General features: G+C 40.2%; 1 protein-coding gene across 5 annotated transcripts in view; it reads right to left on the reverse strand.

Annotated features, from left to right (window-relative positions):
- phf21ab (PHD finger protein 21Ab) overlaps positions 1-21,830 on the reverse strand; it is a 356,360-nt gene extending 334,530 nt beyond the window's left edge. For 3 of the 5 annotated variants that reach the window (XM_041197194.1, XM_041197191.1, XM_041197193.1), the window contains exons 1-3: positions 21,001-21,830; positions 20,275-20,307; positions 19,827-19,892 (exon numbers count right to left, since the gene is read on the reverse strand). In XM_041197194.1, coding sequence (XP_041053128.1) covers positions 19,827-19,892; positions 20,275-20,307; positions 21,001-21,054 — 153 coding nt within the window. In that variant the 5' untranslated portion in view covers positions 21,055-21,830. The remainder of the gene's footprint in view (positions 1-19,826; positions 19,893-20,274; positions 20,308-21,000) is intronic. The other 2 variants (XM_041197195.1, XM_041197190.1) reach the window with 2 other exon arrangements.
- Between the last annotated feature and the right edge of the window lie 1,152 nt (positions 21,831-22,982).

Consider the following 22,982-nt stretch of genomic DNA (forward strand, 5'->3'; position numbering starts at 1 on the left):
AGTTTTTGAACCTAGCCTGATGCCTTTTTAATTCAAGTAATCATTGGAAAGATCATGTTTAGCAACAGCAAGACACATATTAAGCAGGTTATCATTTTTAAGTGTTCCCCACATTAAATTTAATTGTACCTATAGAACAGAATTGTTAAAATGTTATTTTTATTACATTAATTTACATTACAAACCAAAATGTTAGGTGAGTATGAGCTATCAATAACTTAATTCCTTTTTTTCTGAAATGTCATCCTTAAAAAGCCTGGAACTGGACATCTAGCATGTATTATAAAAGCAGACACAGGTCAGCAGCTCCAGCAACATCAGTGGAGAGAGAAACAGAGTTAATTTTTCAGGTAGATGATCCTTTGTCAGTTCTGATGGAAGGTCACTGACCTGAAACATTAACACTGCTTCTCTCTCCGCAGACACCACCAGATGAATATTTCTAGCATTTTCTGCTTTTTAGCATTGAATGTTTTGCTTTAGTATTAGGTGCCAAGTGATGCGTTACTATAATAAAACATAATTCTGTAGAATAAGACAATATTCTTAAACCTGGACTTTATTATGCTGCTTAAATTACAATATCCTGTCCTGTGTGCAACTTGTCTGCATAACAAATTTCCCTAATTAGACAAGGCAGTCTAAATATTCTTATTTATTCTAAATAAACTGCCCAGACAATTGAAGAACCAGTATTCAGTGCCTAGAATGTCACTGTGCCTTGTTAGTCACTGTTGTAATATAGTTGGATGTGGCAGCTTATTGGCTTACAAGATCCCACAAACAGCAAATGAGTTACATGGTCAGTTAAATTGTTTCAATGGTGTTGGTTGAGGGCCGAATGTTGGCCCTACTTTATTTTTTGAAACTCAAAAGTCCTATAACAATCCACCCAATAGACAAACAATGCTTCAGTATAAATCTCAGCCAGAAGTGAACACCACCATTGTGCAGTATTGCACCAATATCAGCCTAGATTGCAGTTGGGTTTGAACTCTCAACCTGCTGATCCAGAAACAAGAGTGCCAATAACTGAAACATGATGACGTTGAGCACCAATTCTAAAAACAAAAAGCAAATTAAGAACCAATGTCAATAAGTGCAATACAAAGATCAATGTTAACCAGATCTTGGTACAAGATGATGGAGACATAATAAACTCCGGAATCATTTAAACAGAGATGTTGTTTATTGGCCAGAAATTTAAAAATTGACTAGCCACATAAATACAGTGGCAAGAACAGTTCAAAAGCTTGGTATTCTGTGACGATTAATTCACCTTCCAACTCCCCAAAAGCCTGTCCACCATCTTAAATGCACAAGTTAGGAGTGTGATGAAATACTGTCCAATTGCCTGGATGAATGCAGCTCCAACAACACTCAAGAAGCTCAACAACTTCCAGGACAAAGCAGCTGGCTTGATTGGCACTCCACCCACCAACATAAACATGCATTCCCTCTGCCACCAGCATACGATGACTTTAGTATGTACCAGCTTAAGACTGATTGCATCAAATTGCCAAGATTTCCTCAAAAGCACCTACCAAACTCATAACCTTTACCACCTAGCAAGACAAGGGTAGGAGGCACAAAGGAACATCACCACCACAAAGTTTCCCTCCAAGTCACACACTAACCTGGTTTAGAAATATATCGCCACTCTTTTATTGTCGCTGTGTACAGGTCCTAGAACTCCTCCCTAAAAGCATCTTGGGAATGACTACATCACATAGGCTGCAGCAGTTCAAGGTAGCAGCTCACCACCAACTTCAAGGGCAATTAAGGATGGGCAATAAATGCTGGCCTTGTCAGCTACCTCACATCCCATGAACGAATAAAATGATCTTTAGACTCAAAAGAATTACTTTTCATCTCCCAGTGAATTCCTGAGAACTACAGAACTTCAACATATTACATATATGCATTACAAGAAAATGCACAGCAAAATAGTGCCAAAATACTTGCAACTGTTTGGCCCTTATTCAATCATTTTCATGTCGGCTGCATAAATGGTCGTCCTCAACTATACGTACCTCTGGCACTGTGGCAAATTTTAAGTACACAAAAATTCAGCAGAACCTTTTAAATATACACAAAATATTTCAACTTCAGAAAACACAAGAATGTTCTAAACAGACTTGGTTACAATGGCAAATGTTCCAGTATGGGAACAAGGCATTAAACCCCATAATTGTATTTACAAGGCAGCAACTTCTAGGTGTAGATTATATGTAAATTATATACCCTAAATTATCCTCGACTCCATAGTTTAAAAAAAAGTCCTACAACAACATTCCCTTCTTCTATAATAAGGGCGTGCTGCACAGTGCAAGAAGTTTTATTTAATTGTCAGAAATTTTGAAGCTAACATTTTTTAAATATCAATTCTTCGTGGGTAAGGAATGCTAATACCATCCCTAACCTCTTAAGATTCACAGCAAATTCTAGAATGACTTCAGGACTGTAATTTCATATCACAGGTTAGATTATTATAAGCCATTTAACATTCACTCTCATAGGAACCGCTCCATTTATTGCTTGTAGTACTTCCCAGAGTTCCATTATTTTGAACTTCTAAAACTTGCTTTGCATCTGGGAGGCAATGGCGTAGCAGTAGTGTCGTTGGACTAGTGATCCAGAGACCCAGGGTAATGTTCTAGGGACCGGGGTTCGAATCCCACCAAGGTAGATGGTGGAATTTGAATTCAATAAAAATATGGAATTAAAAGTCTAATGATGATTGTCGATTGTTGTAAAAATCCATCTGGTTCACTATTGTCCTTTAGGGAAGGAAATCTGTCGTTCTTACCTGGTCTGGCTTACATGTGACTCCAGTCCCACAGCAATGTGGTTGACTCTTAAAATGTCCTCTGAAATGGCCTCGCAAGCTATTGTTATAACAAACCACTACAAAGTCACAAAAAAAGGAACGGAACCGGACGGACCACCCGGAACCGGCCTAGGCACCGGAAACAACAACAGCAATTTTAGCCCTGCCAGTCTTGCAAAGTCCTATTTACTAATACATCCTTACTAATATCTGGAGGCTATTTGGAAGAGCTGTTTCACAGACCAGTCAAGCAACAGCCTGACATAATTATCATCATGGAATCATGCCTTACAGATTTAGTCCCAGGCACCACCATCACCATCCCTGGGGGTATGTCCTGTCCCACCGGCAGGACATGCCCAGCAGAGGTGACAGCACAGTGGTATACAGTGGGGAAGGAGTTGCCTCGGGAGTCCTCAACATCAACTCTGGACCCCATGAAGTTTCATGGCATCAGGTCAAACATGGGCAAGGAAACCTCCTGCTGATTACCACATGCCACCCTCCCTCAGCTGATGAATCAGTGCTCCTCCATTCTGAACACCACTTGGAGGAAGCACTGAGGTTGGCAAGGACACAATGTACTGGGGTGGGGGGCTTAAACATCAAATCACCAAGAGTGGCTCAGTAGCACTGCTACTGATGGAGCTGGCCGAGTCCTAAATACATAGCTGCTAGGCTGGGTCTGCGGTAGGTGGTGAGGGAACCAACAAGAGGGAAGAACATACTTGACCTCATTCTCATCAACTTGCCTGCCGCAGATGCATCTGTCCATGGCAGTATCGGTATGAGTGACCAGCAGGCAATCATTGTGGAGTCAAAGTCCCACCTTCACACTAAAGACACTCTCCATCATGTTGTGTGGCACTGCCACCATGCTAAATGGGATAGATTTCGAACAGATCTAGCAATTCAAGACTGGGCATCTATGTGGGCCATCAGCAGAGGCATTATTGTACTCTAACACAATCTGTAAACTCATAGCCCAGCATATCCCCCCACTTTACCGTTACCATCAAGCCAGGGGATCAACCCTGGTTCAATGAAGGGTGCATGAGGGCATGCCAGGAGCAGCAAAAGGCATACCTAAAAATTAGGTATCAACCTGGTGAAGCTTTAACACAGGACTACTTGCATGCTAAACAGCATAAGTAGCAAGTGCTCCACAAATATCCCCACCCTCAATGATGCAGGAGCCCAGCACATCCGTGCAAAAGATAAGGTTGAAGCATTTGCTACAATCTTCAGCTAGAAGTGTCAAGTGGATGATCCATCTCGGCCTCCTCCAGAGGTCCCCAGCATCATGAATGCCGGTCTTCAGCCAATTCGATTCACTCCACGTGATATCAAGAAATGACTAAAGGCACTGGATACTGCAAAGGCTATGGGCCCTGACAATATTCCAGCAATAGTACTGAAGACTTGTGCTCCAGAACGTGCCACACCCCGAGCCAAGCTGTTCCAGTACAGTTACAACACTGGCATCTACCTGGCTATATGGAAAATTGCCCAGGTATGTCCTGTACACACAAAGCAGAACAAATCCAACCTGGCCAACTACCGCTCCATCAATCTACTCTTCATCATCAGTAAAGTAATGGAAGGGGAATCAACAGTGCTATCAAGCAGCACTTGCTTAGCAATAACCTGTTCACAGACGTCCAGTTTGGTTTCTGCCAGGGACAATCAGCTCCTGATCTCAGGAGAGGTGAGAGTGGCTGCCCTTGACATCAAGGCAGCATTTGACAGAGTGTGGCATCAAGGAGTCCTAGCAAAGCTGGAGTCAATGGGAATCGGGGGCAAAACTCTCTACTGGTTGGACTCATACCTAGCACAAAAGAAGATGGTTGTTGTTGAAGGTCAGTCATCTCAGCTCCAGGGCATCACTACAAGAGTTCCTCAGGTAGTATCCGCAGCCCAACCATCTTCAGCTGCTTCATCAATGACCTTCCTTCCATCATAAGGTCAGAAGTGGGGGGTGCTTGCTGATGATTGCACAATGTTCAGAACCATTCGCAACTTCTCAGATGCTGAAGCAGCCCATGTCCAAATGCAGCAAGACCTGGACAATATCCAGGCTTGGTCTGACAAGTGGCAAGCAACATTCGTGCCACACAAGTGTCAGGCAACGACCATCTAAAACGAGAGAATCCAACCATCCAACATTGATGTTCAATGGCATCACAATCACTGAAACCCCACTACCAACATCCTGGGGGTTACCATTGAGCAGGAACTGAACTAGGCTAGCAGCATAAATACTGTGGCTACAAGAGCAGGTCAGAGGCTAGGAATCGTTCAACAAATAACCCACCTACTGACTCCTCAGAGCCTGGCCACCATCTACAAAGCACAAGTCAGGAGTGTGGTGGAATATTCCCCATTAGCTTGGATGAGTGCAGCTCCCACAACACTAAAGAAGCTTGACACCATCCAGGACAAATAAGCCCACTTGATTGGCACCACATTCACTCCCTCCAGCACTGACGCACAGTAGAAGCAGTGTGTACCATCTACAAGATGCACTGCAGGAATTCACCAAGGGTCCTTCGACAGCACCTTCCAACTCCACTACCATCTAGAAGGACAAGGGCAGCAAATAATTGGGAACACCACCGCCTGGAAGTTTCCCTTCAAGTCACTCACCATTCTGACATGGAAATATATCGCCATTCCTTCACTGTCGCTGGGTCAAAATCCTGGAACTCCCTTCCTAACAGCAATGTGGGTGTACCTACACCACATGGATTGCAGCGGTTCAAGTGGGCAGCTCGCCACCACCTTCTCAAGGGCAACTCGAGTTGGGTAATAAATGCTGGCCCAGCCAGCAAAGCCCACATCCCATGAATGAATTTAAAAAAAGATCCTTTTCAAAAACTGGCAGTGTTGCTTTATAATGCAAAAGAAAAATAATTGCCCAAACTTTTATTCTCCTTTAATCATCACAATAACTAAGCACAATTTGTGGAAAGTTTAAAATAAGTATTAAATGTATTACACATATGAAAAAAGATGTCTGGTATTGAGTTACAGGATATACATTCAATCAAGCAGCTTGGACAGTGTCAAGCTGCAATGGTAACCTCCTTTGGTTTTCGTATATCAGTTAATTCCTTAACCAAGATTGAATTACTGGAGAGCCAAACTGTAACAATTTTTCTGGGCTTGTATGCCCCCAGGATGGTCCAAAGCACCACCACTTGCTAAAATAAATGAGGTTTTCTTTTTCCTGAATCTTCAAGGTCTACCATGCCTTTGCGCAACCAATTTCTGTAATCTTCTCTAGAAATACATTTCTTCCAATACCCCCATTCAGTCTCTGGCCTTCCTTTCCCACCACCAACCCCCAACCCTTCCCACTTTAAACCACCATTAGAGGCAGAACCTCAGCTACCTCAAACCAATTCTACAACCCATTCTATAAGCATCTCCACCTGTCTATTTTTCTCTTTACCTTCAACAATCTTTTACAAATCTAAGTTATGTCAGCTTTTCAAATTCCTTCTACTTCTTACAAAGCATCTTGGAATGCTCTATACTTTAAAAGCATTAAAAAATTCAAGTTATTGTAACGTTCAATGGTATTGTGGTTATCAAAAATCAACTTTTTATAGACACTGTATGTGCTCCTTCATGGGTACCTCATACCAAGTTCTGCTGTTTTGGAGAGAAAAGAACTGCTTTCGTAGGAACAGCACTGGTTCTGTAACTAAGCTGAGTAATGCAATTGTCCAACATCCAGAATAAAATCAGAAAGCACTGGAAAAACTCAGCAGACACTAATTTGTGGAGAGGGAAACAATCCGAAATAAAGTCAGATTGGACTCGAAATGTTAACTCTGTCTCTCTCTCTCCACAGACGCTGCTAATCCTGCTGAGCTTTTCCAGCATTTCCTGTTTTTATTCAGATTTCCAGCATTCGCAGTATTTTGCATTTATTTTTGAGTCAGACATTCATGCTGGATGAGCAGAAAGTTTCCTCCAACTAAATATAGGGAAGACTGAAGCCATTGTATTTGGTCCCAACACAAGCTCCAAACTGCAGCAGTTCAAGGAGGCAGCTCACCACCACCTTCTCAAGGGTAGCTAGGGGTGGATAATAAATGTTGGTTCAGCCAGCAAAGTCCACACCCCGTGAATGAATAAAAGTGAATTTTAAAAAAATCCCGGAGTTATTGACTCCATCCTTCTGTCTGAAGCAAAGCTAGACTGTTTGCAACCTTGGTGTATAACTGTCCCCAAGATGAACTTCCCACTGCAAATACCTGTCATCACTAAGACTGCCCATTTCCACCTCCATCATATTGTTCTACTCCACTCCTGCCTCAGCTCATGCACTGTTGAAATCTCCATTCATGCTTGTTTCCAATGCACTCCTGGCTACCTCCCATATTATATCCTCCATAAACCTGAAGTCACCCAAACCCTCTAATGCTCATGTCCTAACTCACACCAATTACCATTTACTTATCACCCATGTGCGCACTGATCAACTTTGGCTCACGATTAATAAAAATAAATTTTTCAATTCTCATCCTTGTTTTCAAATCTTTCCATGGCCTCTTCCCTCCATACCTCTAATTTCCTCCAGCTATTCATCACTTGGACATATCTGTGCTCCTTCAATTCTGGCCTCTTGACCACCCAATTTTAAATCACACCATCACTGGCAACTTGGGTTTCAGCTGCCAAGGCCCTGAGTTGTGGAATTACCTTCCTAATTTTTTTTTCCCTCTCTACACCTCTTTAAGATGCTCCTTTAAACAGATCTCTTTGACAAAGTTTTTGATTATCTGCCCCAAGGATCATTTCCTTTGGGGCATGACTCCAATTTTATTTGGAAAGTTTCCTATGAAGTACCTTGGGATGTTTTACTACATTAAAGGCAAGTTATTGCTGTTGTTTAGATAGAAACATGAATCTAATCCTACTGTTGCACCAGTCCTTTAAAATCACAAGGCACCTTTTAAAGCTGTCCTATCATCAGAAGATTAGCAAAAGAACCGATAGTATTACAATTTTATCATTGAATGTTATAAAACCAAACATTTTACAAGCTAGTTTGTTAAATTAATGCCAAAGACCACAGAAAAGGGAAGCAAAATAACGCTTGTTGAAAACAGCATCAGGAACATATTCTCCTTTGAAATATACAAAATCTACGCTGCAGCAGCATGTTCCCATCCAGTTATAGGCTCATTGTTTCCATGGTGGCACGTTGTACAGGGATAAATACGTAGGCAGTACATGCCACTGAAGGAGCAGATGCCAATGGAATCAGATAATTTAGACAGTATAGCACCCAAATACATGCCAAAAGAAAATCCTCACACACAGGAGCTGCAAATAAGGTTCAACGTTCTGCAGAGAAAGCAAACATCACAAGTCTATTCAGGCCAAAATTATAAAGAGAAAACACTAAAAATAGGCAAACATATTTTGAAACTTTTGTTCTATAACTACAGTTATTGGTCATTAAAGCTACAATAGCCCAATTATTTTCTGTGGCAGATGGATGATCATCTCAGCCTCCTCCTGTAGTCCCCAGCATCATAGATTCCAGTCTTCAGCCGATTCAGCCACGTCACTTGATATCAAGAAACAGCTGAAGGCACTGGAATCTGCAAAGACTATGGGTCCTGGCAAAGTTCTGACAGTAGGACTTGAAGACTCGCGCTCTCCAGAACTAGCCACACCCCAGCCAAGTTATTCAGGCATAGCGCTGGAATCTATTTAACCATGTAGAAAATTGTCCAAGTATGCCCTGACCACAAAAAGCAGAACTAACACAACCCGGTCAATTACTGCCCCATCAGCCTACTCTATCATCAAAGTGATGGAAGCTGTCATCGACAGTGCTATCAAGCACAGCAATAACCTGCTTTATGATGCTCAGCTTGGGTTTTGCTAGGGCCACTCAGCTCGTGGCCTCATTACAGCTTTGGTCCAAACATGAACACAAAAAATGGGCTGAACTCAGGGTGCGGGGTGGGGCGAGAGAGGGCGCGCGCGGGAGAGCGAGCGAGAGAGAGCGAGGGAGAGATGACTGCCCTTGACACCAAGGCAGCATTTGACAGAGTATGGCAACAAAGAGCTTGAGCAAAACTAATGTCAGCAGGAATCGGGGAGAAAACTCTCCACTGACTTGCATCACACCTAGCACAAAGGGAAGATGATTATGGTTGTCGGAGGTCAATCATCTCAGTCCCAGGGCATCACTACAGGAGCTCCACAGTGTAGTGTCCTCGGCCTAACTTTCAGTTCATCAACAACCTTCCCACTGTCGTGAGTTCAGAAGTGGGGATGTTCACTGACGACTGTTTACTATCATTCAGACTCCTCAGATACTGAAACAGTCCATGTCCATATGCATTAAGACTTGGACAACATTCAGGCTTGGGCTGGTAAGTGGCAATTAATACTCCTGCCACACAAGTGCCAAGCAATGACCATCTCCAACAAGAGAGAATCTAACCATTTCCCCTTGACATTCAATGACATTACCATTGTTGAAACCCCCACTATCAACATCCTGAGGGTTACCATTGACCAGAAATTGAACTGGACTAGTCATATAAATACCGTGGCTACAAAAGCAGGTCAGAGGCTGGAAATTCTGCAGCAAGTAACTCACCTCCCAACTCCCCAAAGCCTGTCCACCTCTACAAGGCACAAGTCAGGAATGTGATGGAATACTCTCCAATTGCCTGAATTAGTGCAGCACCAACAACACAAGAAGCTCGACACCATCCAGGACAAACCCGCTCGCTTGATTGGCACCCCATCCATCACCTTAAACATATGCCCCCTCCACCAACAGACAGTGGAAGCAGTGCACACCATATACAAGATGCACTGCAGCAACTAGTAATACCTCCTTCGACAAGCACCTTCCAAACAAGTGACCTCTACCACCTAGATGGACAAGAGCGGAAGATGCATGGGAATACCACCACCTGCAAGCCACACACCATCCTGACTTGGAACTATACTAATGTTCCTTCACTGTCGCTGGGTCAAAATCCTGGAATGCCTTTCCTAACAGCAGTGTGTGAGAACACCTATATCAATGGACTGCAGTGGTTCAAGGCAGTGGCTCGCCAGCACATTTTCAAGGGCAATTAGGGATGGGCAACAAATGCTGGCCTAGCCAGCCATGCCCATATCTCATGAAAGAATAAATTTTAAAAAAATACAAAGCATTATATTCCAAAGAAGGATTTAAAGGTATAGAAGAGAATTGGTCCATTAATATTCATTTTGTAAGATCGATCAAAATCCAGAAATGCATCCTGCTTGCAGTTAGTGTTGCCCTTCACTCTACAGTTTGGCTTCCAACAGAGTATTGGATCAGCTGCAAACTATGCAGGTCAAAGAAGCCACCTTTACTGAACTACATCTAAATGTGAACAAGGAATCTAACATATATAGATGACTTGCACAATTTACACCAAATGTTTTTAAAACAATTATTCACTTTAGCAGAAAGAATAGAAAATCAGTATGCTATTTAAATGGAGAGAAACTGTAGAACTCGGTGGTACAAAAGGATCTGGGTATCCTGGTACATGAAGCACAAGAAGTTAGTATGGAGGTACAGCAAGTGATTAGGAATACAAATGGGGCATTGGTGCTTATTGCAAAGGGAACGGAATATAAAAGGGGGTAGTTTTGCTGCAGCAGTACAGGGTCTTGGTAAGACCACATCTGGTGTACTGTGTACAGTTTTGGTCTCCTTATTTGAAGAACAATATAACTGCATTAACAGTGCAGAGATGGTTCAATCGATTAAATTGGGGGAAGACTAATTTTACAAAGCCGAAAGGTGAACTGGTGAAAGTGGACTGGATATAGCTACTGGAAGGGAAAACAGTGTCAATTCAATGGGAGGCATTCAAAAGCGAGATTCCAGGAGCACAGTGTGGGCATGCCCCACAAAGAAAAGGGGCTGTCCTGACAAATCTAGAGCCCCCTGGTTATCCAGAAGCATACAGGCCAAGATAATGCAGAAAAAGCGTGCTTCTAACAGTCACAAAAAGCTTAATACTGTAGAAAGCCTAGAGGTGTATAGAAAGTACAGGATGAAGCAACAAAAGAAATAAGGAAATTAGGAAAGCTAAGAAAGGATAAAAAAAAATATTGGCAGGTAAAATAAAAGAAAACCCAGAGATGTTTTACCAGTACATTTAGAGCAAGAAATCTAAGGAAAGGGAGAGCCTATCAGGGATGTACGTGGTAACTTATGCGCTGATGCTCAAGGTATGGGCAGGGTTCTCAATGAGTACTTTGTCTCATCTTCACTAAGGAGAAGGATGATGCAGACATTCTAGTTAAAGAGGAGGAGTGTGAAATATTAGATACAATAAGCATAGTGAGAGAGCAAGTACTAGAGGGAGTGGCATCCTTGAAGATGGATAAATCAACAGGCCTGGATGGATTGTATCCCAGGCTGTTAGAAGATGCCAGGGAAGAAATAGTGGATGCTCTGAGGATCATTTTCCAATCCTCACTAGATACAGGCAAGGTGCCAGAGCATTGGAGGTCTGCAAATGTTCTACCATTACTTAAAAAGGATGCAAGGCGTAGGCCAGAAAATTGTAGGTCAGTCAGACTGACTTCAGTGGTGGGAAAATTGTTGGAGTCAATTCGGAGAGACAGGATAAACTATAGCTTAGAAAGGCACAGATTGATCAGAGATAGTCAGCATGGTTGTGTAATGGGAAGGTCGTCTCTTACTAATTTAATTGAATTTTTTTTTAGAAACTAACAAGGAGAATTGATGAGGGTAGTGCAGTGGATGTTGTCTACATGGATTTTAGTAAAGCATTCGTCAAGGTCCCACATGGCAGACTGGTCAAAAAAGTGAGATCCCATGAGATACAAGAGAAAGTGGCAAGTTGGATCCAAATTAGCTCAGCAACAGGAAATAAGGGTAATGGTCAATGAATGTTTTTGCAAATGCAAAGTGGCTTCCAGTGGAATTCCACAGGGCTCAGTGTTGGGGCCCTTGTTATTTGTTGTACATATTAATGATTTGGACTTAAATGTGGGAGGCATGATTGGAAAACTTGCAGATGACACAAAAATTGGCCACATAGTTGATAGTGAAGAGGATAGCTGTTGTCTCCAGTTTGGCTGAGTGCGCAGAATGTGGCAAATGCAATTCAATCTGGAAACGTGAGGTAATGCATTTGGGGAGAGCAAACAAAGCTAAGGAATACTCAACGGGAGGATATTTTGAGAGGGGTTGAGGAAGTGAGGCCCCATGGAGTGCATGTCCTCAGATCCCTGAAGGTGGCAGGACAGATGGATAAGGTGGTAAAGAAAGCATATGGAATGCTTTCCCTTATTTGGACAAGGTATTGAATACAAAAACAGGGATGTAATGCTGGAACTGTATAAAATGCTGATTAGGCCACAGCTGGGGTTTTGTGCACAGTTCTGGTCACCACATTGCAGAAGGACATAATTGCTCTGGAGAGAGTACAGAGGAGATTTACAAGAATGTTGCCAGAGCTTGAAAATTGCAGCTATGAGGAAAGATTGGGTAGGCTAGGATTGTTTTCCTTACAACAGGGGAGGCTGAGGGGTCACCTAATTGAGGTTTACAAGATTATGAGGGACCCAGATAGGATAGACAGGAAAGACCTGTTTCCCTCAGCTGAGGGGAAATCTGGGTGTATATGTGCATAGATCATTGAAGGTGGCAGGACAGGTGGAGGGAGCAGTTAATAAAATACATTATCTTGGGTTTTATCAATAGGGACATAGAGCACAAGTGCAAGGAGGTTATGCGGAGATTATATAAGACACTAGTTAGACCTCAGCTGGAGTATTGTGTACAGTTCTGGACACCACACTATAGGAAGGATGTGAATGCATTGGAGAAAGTACAGAAGAGGTTTTCAAGAATGGTTCCAGGGATGAGAAAATTCAGTTATGAAGACAGAGTGGAGAGGTTGGGACTATTTTCCTTGGAGAGAAGGATAAGAGGTTAGAGATGTTCAAAATCATGAGGGGGCTGGACAGAGTAGATAGGGAGAAACTGTTCCTGCTTGAAAAAGGATAGAGAACAAGAGGGCACAGATTTAGAGTGACTTGCAAAAAGAAGCAAATGTGATATCAGAAAAAACTTCTTCACTCAGCAAGTGGTTAGAGTCCGCAATGCACTGCCCGGAAGTGTGGTAAAGGAGGGTTCAATCCAGGCATTCAAGAGGGCATTGGATGATTATTTGAATAGAAACAATGTGCAAGGGTACAGAGAAAAGGCAGGAGAATGGCATTAAGTCATAATGCTCATATGGAGAGCCGGTGCTGACACAATGGGCCAAATGACCTCCTCCTGTGCCATAACAATTCTGTGGTTTTGAAGTTGAACAGGTTGGGCCTATACTCATTGGAGTTTAGATGAATTAGAGGTTATTGAAACTTGATGGGCTGGATACCAGAGAGACTAGAACTAGGGGACAGGGTTTAAAAATAAGAGGTCTCCTATTTAAGACAGAGATGAGGAAAACATTTTTTGCTCAGAGAATCAATAGTCTGTGGAATTCTCTTCTCCAGAGAACAGTGGAGGCTGGATCATTGAATATATTTAAGGCAAAGTTAGACAGCTTTTTGATCAACAACGGAGTTAAGAGTTATTTTGGAGTTGGGGGGGGCGGGGCAGCAGGCAGACAGGAAGATGGAGTTCAGACCAGCCATGAATTAATTGAATGGCGGAGCAGGCTTGAAGGACTGAATGGCCTACTCCCGTTCCTAAATCCTAAGTTCCTAATTCTACAAATCAAAGTAATGCAAACTAAAGCACATGTATTTGACACAAGTAGGACCAGCATTATTTTTTATTTAATTTATTTTACAATTTTCACCATTCTCCAATAAAAGTAAGAACATATACTGGAGTACAATTACATGGGTGAAAGCACATTCTCCCCAATATAGTCATTGTTCAATTATAAACCTAGACACAATGTTGATAGGTCATTTGAACACAGGAGCTTTACATGCAAGCCCATTCCGGTCCTCACCCGTTTCCCAAAAGCATGCAAGAGTCACAAACAAACAAGTGAAGGAAGGAACCTTGGCAGATTTTTTCCAGTCCCCAGGTCAGGTGCACCATGAACAATCATATTGACGTTGCATTAAATCAACTGAGGGCAAGTAACTCTGAAGACCTGAAAAATCAAACCTGTACCTTTCAATTTTCATGACTCCATAGTACACCAGACAGTACATCCCCTCTGCTTTCAGAGGAAGGATAAGAAAAATATTAATTCAATCTGGTAGCATTTCATGCAGCCATCCACCATTCCACATAGTGGTAGGGTAGGGGTTCATATTATCAATTTGATGATTCCTCATTTTGGAAGATTCATCATGAAAAAGTACCATCACCATCCAGGCTCATATGAAAAATGGACACTTGGAAGGTGTACAAGAGGTTGCCTACATCCATAGAGGTTCGAAAATTGGTGGGTATAACTTGTCAAATTCCATGTTCAAGGTAAAGAAAAATGAAATACTGGTAATGTAGCAGTTCTAATTACATGCATTTCAAATTTCACGTTAAAGTCACCCTTACCCAAAAAAGATCATCATAATCCTCATTTTCAAACACCAACAGTTCAACTCAAAAGCAAACTGCTTTTCACATGTCCTGTATATGAAGTTTCCCAACATTATAATCGGTAACTATGCATTGAAAATACTATATTAGCTATACAGCACTTTTAGGCATCCCAATGTCACAGAAGATAATATATAAAACATATTCTCAACAAGTTCACCCACCATATAGCACCTGAAATGCCACATGCCTTAAACTTGTTAATATTAGTACATTTTTCTCTTTTTTCTTTAGCTATAATATTGTGAAAAATCTGAGATGTTAGGGAACTTGATAGTGTCTTTTTAACAGCAACATAAATTATACATGAATCAACCTTGTAAACCAACAACACATTTTAGTAAAATGCTATTCCTGTCATAAGACAACACTTCCCAGTAAAAAAACTGCAGTCTTGTCTAATTAAACAAGACCCTTTCCATTATATATATGAAGTTTCATGCCAAAACAGCTGCAGTAAGGAAAAAATACTAACAGTGAAACTCCAATTTGTAAAATATCCTGATAATTCAATATTTTTTGGTAAATCTGTGATAATCTTAAAATAAAATGTACAAAGTCACAAAAAAAATCACTCCAAATTTAAAAAAAAGTTTGAATTGAAAACAACTCAGAGCAAGATATGGGCTATATGTATTGTGTCAATGACTTGTATAACTCATGTGGCTTACAAAGAGGTTTCGGCAAAATATTTCCTGTATGCCACACAAGTGCTAGTCTTCATATAACGTATTCCAGTCATATTAAGTGCAAAATGATTTCTCAATAAACTAGCATACATCACAATTATTGTCAACATCATCACGCAGATGCATGATACCTCAGTAGTCGAGAGAAATGGAATCTAAAGTTGTTTTTGCAAAAGCTAAATCAAATCAATTCACTTCCCTGGAGCTCACTGTGCACATTACTTAAAAAAGTTACAAAACAGTAAACCAATCCTAAGAATCAGAGGGTTAGAAATGCTCCACTGAATCTCTCTAGGTTGCTTTAAAATAAAGAGTAGTATTCCCCAGTAATACACATTAAATTTTAGCCACCTTGCAGTATTTTTATCGTAAACGTAATTCCTCACAGAGCATATTCCCACATCAACCGAATCAGGAGTTCTGGTTGATGTTAGCCTTGACATTTGCCACTTGGCAATATGAAGGCGGCACAGGTTTGGGGGGTGCTGGAGGGGTGGGGAGTTTACAGTGTACAAAAAACAAATCATGCATGCATTTTATATAGTTCAAAACTACTTAAGTATATATGCAATATACTTAACTATATAAAATTCTGTGTGCCCTTCATTTCAAAAATGTTAAAAGTATATTAAAAAAGTAAATTTCTGACAGTGAAGAAACTTGATCCGGAGCTGGTATTTTACCAGCACCTGGCAATTTACAAACTTCCCTCACTAACAGCAATTAACTTGTCATTGACTTCAGGGCCTATTGAGACTACTACCACACAAGGAATACTTCAGTAGTAGCCATTAATGCAAAGAGCAAATTAGCAGTTAAACACAGCACCTGTCCTCTAGACTGCAGACTACCTGCCTGCGAAAGTGCTTTCAAATCAGTTAGTGCAATCCAAGATCCACAGCAGCCTTAGAATCTGGCTCCTGAAACCCTAGTATCTCAGACCTACTAACACTTATTTCTAGTTATTGTTTCCCCCGGTCCCCCACTCCTCCATTTGAATTTTGTGCATCTGAATATTTTGAAAGGACTATTTTTAATGCTGTCACCTCATTGGTAGATATATCCTAAAGCTTTCACCAAGATGCACTCATATCAGCAACTTGAAACATATGCAAATTAAAGCGAACATCAATTCAAATCTTAAATGTGGCCTGAGGCTCCATGATATGCACCTAAGTGGCCTACAAAATTAAAACCTTAAACACCACTATGCTAGACTATAAATGAAATATTAGAAATCTCAATTTGGGATTCCAGTTTCTAGCCATTTATCCTTCACCTGACTTAACATCTGAAGTCCTCTTTTCCCCTAATTTCTCCACACATTATTCTCTAGCTTTATTAACAAGATATCCATTGTCCTCTTCAAACTTTGTCACTTCAGTTATTGCAATATCTACACATTAAATGAAACAGCAGTTCCACTCTTTTGGAGCAACCTTACTAACCAATCATACATTTCCTGAAGTTTTGAAAATGAATCAACACCTTGTCACCTGATTGGAAGAAACGAAATACAGAAAATAAAAGCACAATTAGGAAGATGTAATCTTCATAAATGTATTTGTTCTCGCACCCTACCCCCACATTTTTATTTCTCACACACAGTTCAATACAAAGTTACAAAGACTCCCACACTTTTCCAGAATCACTTCATTGAATTCAGGGTCGCGGGAAGTTGGAGCCTATCCTGAGAGGCAATGGGCATTAAACAGGGTACACCCAGGACGTGACACCAGTCCATTGCAGAGCACACACTCAACACGTGCACACAAACACAAAAAGGGCAGTTTACCGTAGCCAATCCACCTAACCAGCACATCTTTGGACGGTGGGAAGAAACCAGAGCACCCGGAGGAAATCCACCCAAATACGGGGCGGGAAATGTGCAGACTCCACACAGACAGATACCAGAGGTCAGAATCAAACCCAGATCCTTGGAGCTATGAGGCAGCAGCGCCCAAAGTGATAAACAAATACATCAATGTTACTTCTAAACCAGGGAAAAAAAGCATTTCAAAATTTATATAATACCACTTTAGTCCTGAATGTCCTAACTCTGGAATCAAAATTTGCACTTTTGATAATGCTAAAGATTAACTTGTGTTCAATATACATTTACATATTTTTAAGCTTAAAAAGGGTGGAATATATGATCAAGAAATTTCATAAATGAGGAAGCACATACTGCACTAAAATTTATTAGATGTTATACTACAGTAATGGCTTACATAATTCAGTATGATTCAAAGTACAATAGTTACTTCACATCAAGTCATCTTTTAACCCCATCAGGGTAAAGGGCTAAGTTTATGCAAGGTACATATCTAAAATACTATCACTGACAACCATCTGTTGAATTCCAAATAAAGTATTAAACTTTTTTTTTTAATCAATCATAGATATATATCCATTTGCTCCAAAAACTACATGCCCCTCCAACAACCTACCATGTCTCCATTTTACCGTTGAGCTGGCTAAGGCACAATAAGATGCGCAAACAACTCTTTCCAATTTTTCTGACATTTTCTGAGTCACTTTGCAACCACTTTCTCTCCCCCAAAGCAGTGCTAAATTCAGAAACTCAAGGGAGAGGGAACAAGCTTACGCTCCCATATAACCACAAGTTGGTGCTCACAAGCCTTACACAATGATAATAAACAGTTAGCCTACATAACACAGTTTTTAAAAGGTCTTGACCACTTGCTACATATCTCCTTTCCATCCTGGAACGTGAAGCATTCTAGGTCGCAGCAGAAACCCCATCTTTTACTGGTTATCAAAATTTGCAATTTGTGTTGGTTTTGCAAGAAAAATCACACTCAGATAATTAAAGCACTAAAGATTTACGTCCAGAGGGAAAATATAACAATGATTTAAAAATCCCCAGTCAGGGACAACCCTACATTCCACAACTGGCCAGCAGGTGGTAGGTTTTCAGTAAGACAAGTTCACACCACCACCTAATATAGTACACATTTAGCAGCCAAAGAATTAAGTAAAAATGCCCAGCTGAGGCAGCGAAGTATAAGTCTGGAGCTCAAGATCAGGATCCTCTTGTCAAGGATTAAATGCTCAACTGCTAGGAGTTGCCAGGTTCACCATAAACAAATCTTGAATTCAGTTGAGAGAAAGAAAAAGTAAATCTAGTACTTTCTGCAGAGAATGCAGAATTGTTTCCAATAGTCAATGCTTAGAACTAAAAAAACTATTTACAGAAATTGTCATTATTTAAAAACAACTCATTTCAGCTTCAGCAGAATGAAAAATATTGATGCCAGTTCTTATGTTTGACCAATTATGATTTTTACAAAAGCCAAACTAATTAAGACAGTCGAGTAATATCAAGGTAAAATTAGTCCTATATGACCTTCAGAAATAAGGTGGGGAAGGGGAAAAATGTAATCAATGCTTCAATAAAACAGAATCTTTGCAAAGTTACAAGTCAACACTATACTTAAAATTAAATAACAGTTTAAATTTCACAATCAAATCCTCTTCCCCAACAGGACAGACACTGTTGTCAAAGTAGCATCACAACTATTTAGGCACAAATTCAACTTGCCAAAAATTGTCAGCTTTTAAACTAAAAACAATAAAAATAGCACGTCAAATCCAAGTACTCACTCAAGTATGTATTTCTACACTGAACTGGTGGTTGGCCCGCATGGTTACTAAGGCAGCTAATCACATGACAATGATTGAAGGCTGACTTTACAGAAATAAAATCAGACAAAAGCTTTAAAGAGGACATGAGATTTAAAATTGTAATTAAGGGTGCTGTTCTAGAATTAACAAGGTACATCAATAGTCTTGAGAATGGAAGTTCAAACACAAGTGCTTTTCTGTAGATCTTTACTTCTCTGCCTTTAAAATATTTCTGATTTTTATTTCATCTTTTATTTCAGCTCAAGATACAATTTACTCAGGAGTGGAAGAAAATAATGTGAACTCAGATGTAGATGCAGCTTCGTAGAACATGACATATCTCTTTTAAGCAGGATACTATAAATACTGGAGTGAGAGTAATGTGAAACTGCGTGCACAAAGAGCCTAGACTCAGAAACAAAGAGATAAGGGGGGAAGGGGGGGTCAATTCACACTCACACATATAGCCATAAGGAAAATAAATAGGGAGAAGCCAAGCCTTTACTGTACTTGTACAAAAAAAATTTAAAAGGGTCAGAAGGTAAACTTGCAAAATCTTAAAAGAAATGCCTGGTAGAAACAACTAAGCTAGACAAAGTGAGAATGAGGGAAGTATGTGGGAGAAATACACTACCTCAAAAATGGTGTTCGTAAAATAATTTGAATAAAAATAATTAATGTGCATTAGAAATACAAAAGCTATAGATGGAGTTAGAGTAAAAGGAACTGAAGAGATATGAACAGGGAGTTTCAAATGTACAACACAAAAGGTTATGATTAGATAAAGAACATTGTCACTTCAAAATATATGCTATTCTCATCATTTTTAAAACTACAAAATTTGAAAAGGCCAGCCGTAATAACAGGTGCAATTAGGGCTATCAGGTTATTTTTCCAAACCATCACCAGCCAACACCACTAGCATTACAAACTTCCAGAAAACTATTCATAATCCTCCAGGTTGAGCTCATCCCTGGGGAAAACACAACCATCTGGAACAGAACAGCCACAAATTCATTTTTCCCCTTACTTGTTTCTCACTGAGAGCAGTTATCTTGGCTTGCAATTCATGTAGTTGTTTCTTCAAATCAGCATTCTGTGAAATAAAATTTAAACAATAATATCTTAAAACTAATACAAGTCTTGTTCCAATACTAGGAAAATGAGACATTCAACATTTTCAGTTGAATACTGTACAGAGGAAGAAAATCAAAAAGCCATTTTTTAAAAAATGATAAAATAACAAAAAAACCTCATTTTCTTTGTCTTACTGAATTTAAAAGTACCTAAGGATTTGGAATAGGCCAGAACCATATTGGATTTTCATAAACAAAATAATCCATATTGCACATTTTTTAATTTTTAAAAGCTTTTATAATTGGGAATGAAAAAGCATTTTAATTAAATATTCACTAAATCAGTACTTATATAACACACCACATGTGAAAAAGTAAACAGGACATAAAAACAAAATATACCTGTGGATCCTGTTTCATCTGGGCCACAAGTTTCTGTTTGGAGAAGAGATGAAATAGAGAAAGTTAATGTTCTTGAGAGAGGAGGCTATGCCACAGTGAATATTTCAAGGGTCTGGTTTTATCAAACAATCCAGAAGAGGTCAAGTGTTATGCTAACTATATCTACTTTCTTCAACAAATATGGACTCTTATAAGGTATCTCAGAGTGCTTTAAGATATAAATTATATATAAATGGTCTTGATCAACGATGAGTCCTTCTTAAAAAACCTTTTCTTAATTTCTACTTAACTGCAAAAATCAGTTAGAAGTGAATAATGCTTCCAGAATACCAGAAGTAGAATTGTTTTACATATAAAATATGTATTCAAGTTAATTTTTGTTTAAGCAAACTATATAATTAGTTTCTGCAAATTCATAACTTTTATTTATAATTCAATTACAAGAATGTACTTTACTATTTATCCACTTGTTCTCGTTTCTCCCCATCCCCCCAAAAATTGATTGGATGCAGTTTTCAAATACTTAAAATATAAGGCACACCCTACATTTAAATAGTTTGTGAAGGCAAAATTGTGCATTGTACTTATTTTTTAAAACATGAAATAAAACACGCCAATTATTCCCTTTTAACAGATGTACCTTGTGTGTGTATCGTTGAGAGGTATTGACTGAAATTAAAACACATATACACACACACAATAAATGAAAATAAGAGACCAGGTTACCTGATGAAACTGGATTTCCACTTTCAGAGCCTCCTGCAGAGTTTGTAACTCCATCTCCTCTACTTCCCGCGCCACTTTCCTTCACTTTTTTGTCCTCCACCCCTTTAAAAGGAAATACCCGGCTCCCCTTCTCTTCCCCCTCCCCTCTTTCCTCACGCAGCCAAAAAAGAGTATAAAAAATACAATTCAACAAAAACAGGGCCTGAAATAATTTCAGGAGGGAGAATAAAGTCCATTAAACATCGCGGTCGGCCGCATGTGTATAAATATCTGCTTTTTATTTATATTGATAAATATGCTTTATATATAAAATATATATAAAAATGTATAGATAGAGAGAAGGGGAAACAGAAAGATACAGGGAGAGTGAAGGCAAAACAAGTTCTCCCATCCACCAGACTCATCACTCTGCGCCGCCGCCGAGCCAGAGGGGGGCGGTGAGCTGCCCGACCAACAACAACTTCAAAAACATTTCCCCCTCCAAATTATTATCACCAGAGGGGCCGAAATCAGAAGATTTTAAAAATAAAATGGCACCGAAAATAAATCGACTGAGAATATAAAACGGAAAGGGGGGGGGGGTGGAGGAAAGAGGTGGTGGAGAGGAGGAGGAGAGGGGGAGGAGGGGGGTGGGTAGAGAAATCCTGAGGAGAAAACACCACCTCGGTGTGAAACGAACGGCCGGAATTTATTTTACTTTTTCTTTTAATTTTTTTTAAAAAGATATCTGGGTTAAAGAAAACTTCCAATTTTTCCCCTCTCTCCCTCAAGAAAAGAAAGTGGCTGTGTTTTGCGCGCGCCCCTGCCCCTCTCTCCTCACTTACTTACTGGGCTTCACGCTCAATCCCTGCTCCCTCACCCCCCCATCCCCATCACCACCCCCCAAACACACTCCCTACTCCACGCGTGCCCGCGCCCAGCTCTGCTCGCGGTCTCGTTGTTTTCCTTCCCCCCCCCCCCCCCCGCGCCTGCCTATCCGTTTGGTTCTGTTGCTTGCCTCCACGGGCACGCGCTTAGGCCAGGTCGCGCGGACGGGGAGGGGTTTAATCGAGGGCAGGGAGAAAGGAGCGCGAGGAAGGAGGGTGGGGGGGGGGAACTATTTAACGGCGCGAGCGGTGGCGAATTTATTTCTCTTTGCCTAAGGAACAACGGTGCTGCGGCTCTCATTGCCTAGGGAAAGTGCCCGGATGTAGCGACTCCTCACTTTACTCTAAACTCAAGTGGGATTATTTATTTAACTTTCTTTCTCTTTTTATTATTTATTTAACTTTCTCTTTTGTTTAAAAAAGTGTTAGATAACTTATTCTAAGCATTCTTGCTCGCCTTGAAAAACACACAATCAAAAATAAATTTGGTCACTCAAATCAATTTGCTGCAAAACTATGAACTTATAACCAATTCCCATGGTTATCATTACTGAGTATGCATTTTTTTGCACAGAGAGGGTTGGGGTTTTTAATTTGTTATTGGGTGACTTGAAATACTCGAAATGTCACTCCAAACTGTTAATTTCAGCAAGAAACAAAAAATTAACTTAAGGGACAAAATATAGTTATAAATAAATTCCCCACGCCCTTTCACAGGTCCCTTTTTTGACTGTACTACAAATGTGCCGGGAAAATGCAAATTTTGTGCCTGTGACACTATTTTATTTCAAATGTTAATCTTTTTATGAAAAAAATCAATGCTTCAACAAACTTTATTTGTAATTTCAGTAAAACATGTCTGCTTATTTTAATAACTTAATTACCATGTATACACTTTTTTGGAGAAGAGTAAAAATGAATGAAGCTTATAAACTGATTATATTGTAGACTTGAACTTGTTTCACTTCTCTTGTAGTTTGGAACAAAATGGCGGAAGAGTGCTTGAAAGTTTTTGTGGCTGGGTTTCAGATTTCAGGCTACAGTAATTGGATTTGAGAAGAATCAAATAAAAAGCGAACAGAAAAGGAGAGCTGTGGCCTTTCTATACCCCCACCC

The sequence above is a fragment of the Carcharodon carcharias genome, chromosome 10, assembly GCF_017639515.1.
Source record: "Carcharodon carcharias isolate sCarCar2 chromosome 10, sCarCar2.pri, whole genome shotgun sequence".
NCBI lineage: Eukaryota > Metazoa > Chordata > Chondrichthyes > Lamniformes > Lamnidae > Carcharodon > Carcharodon carcharias.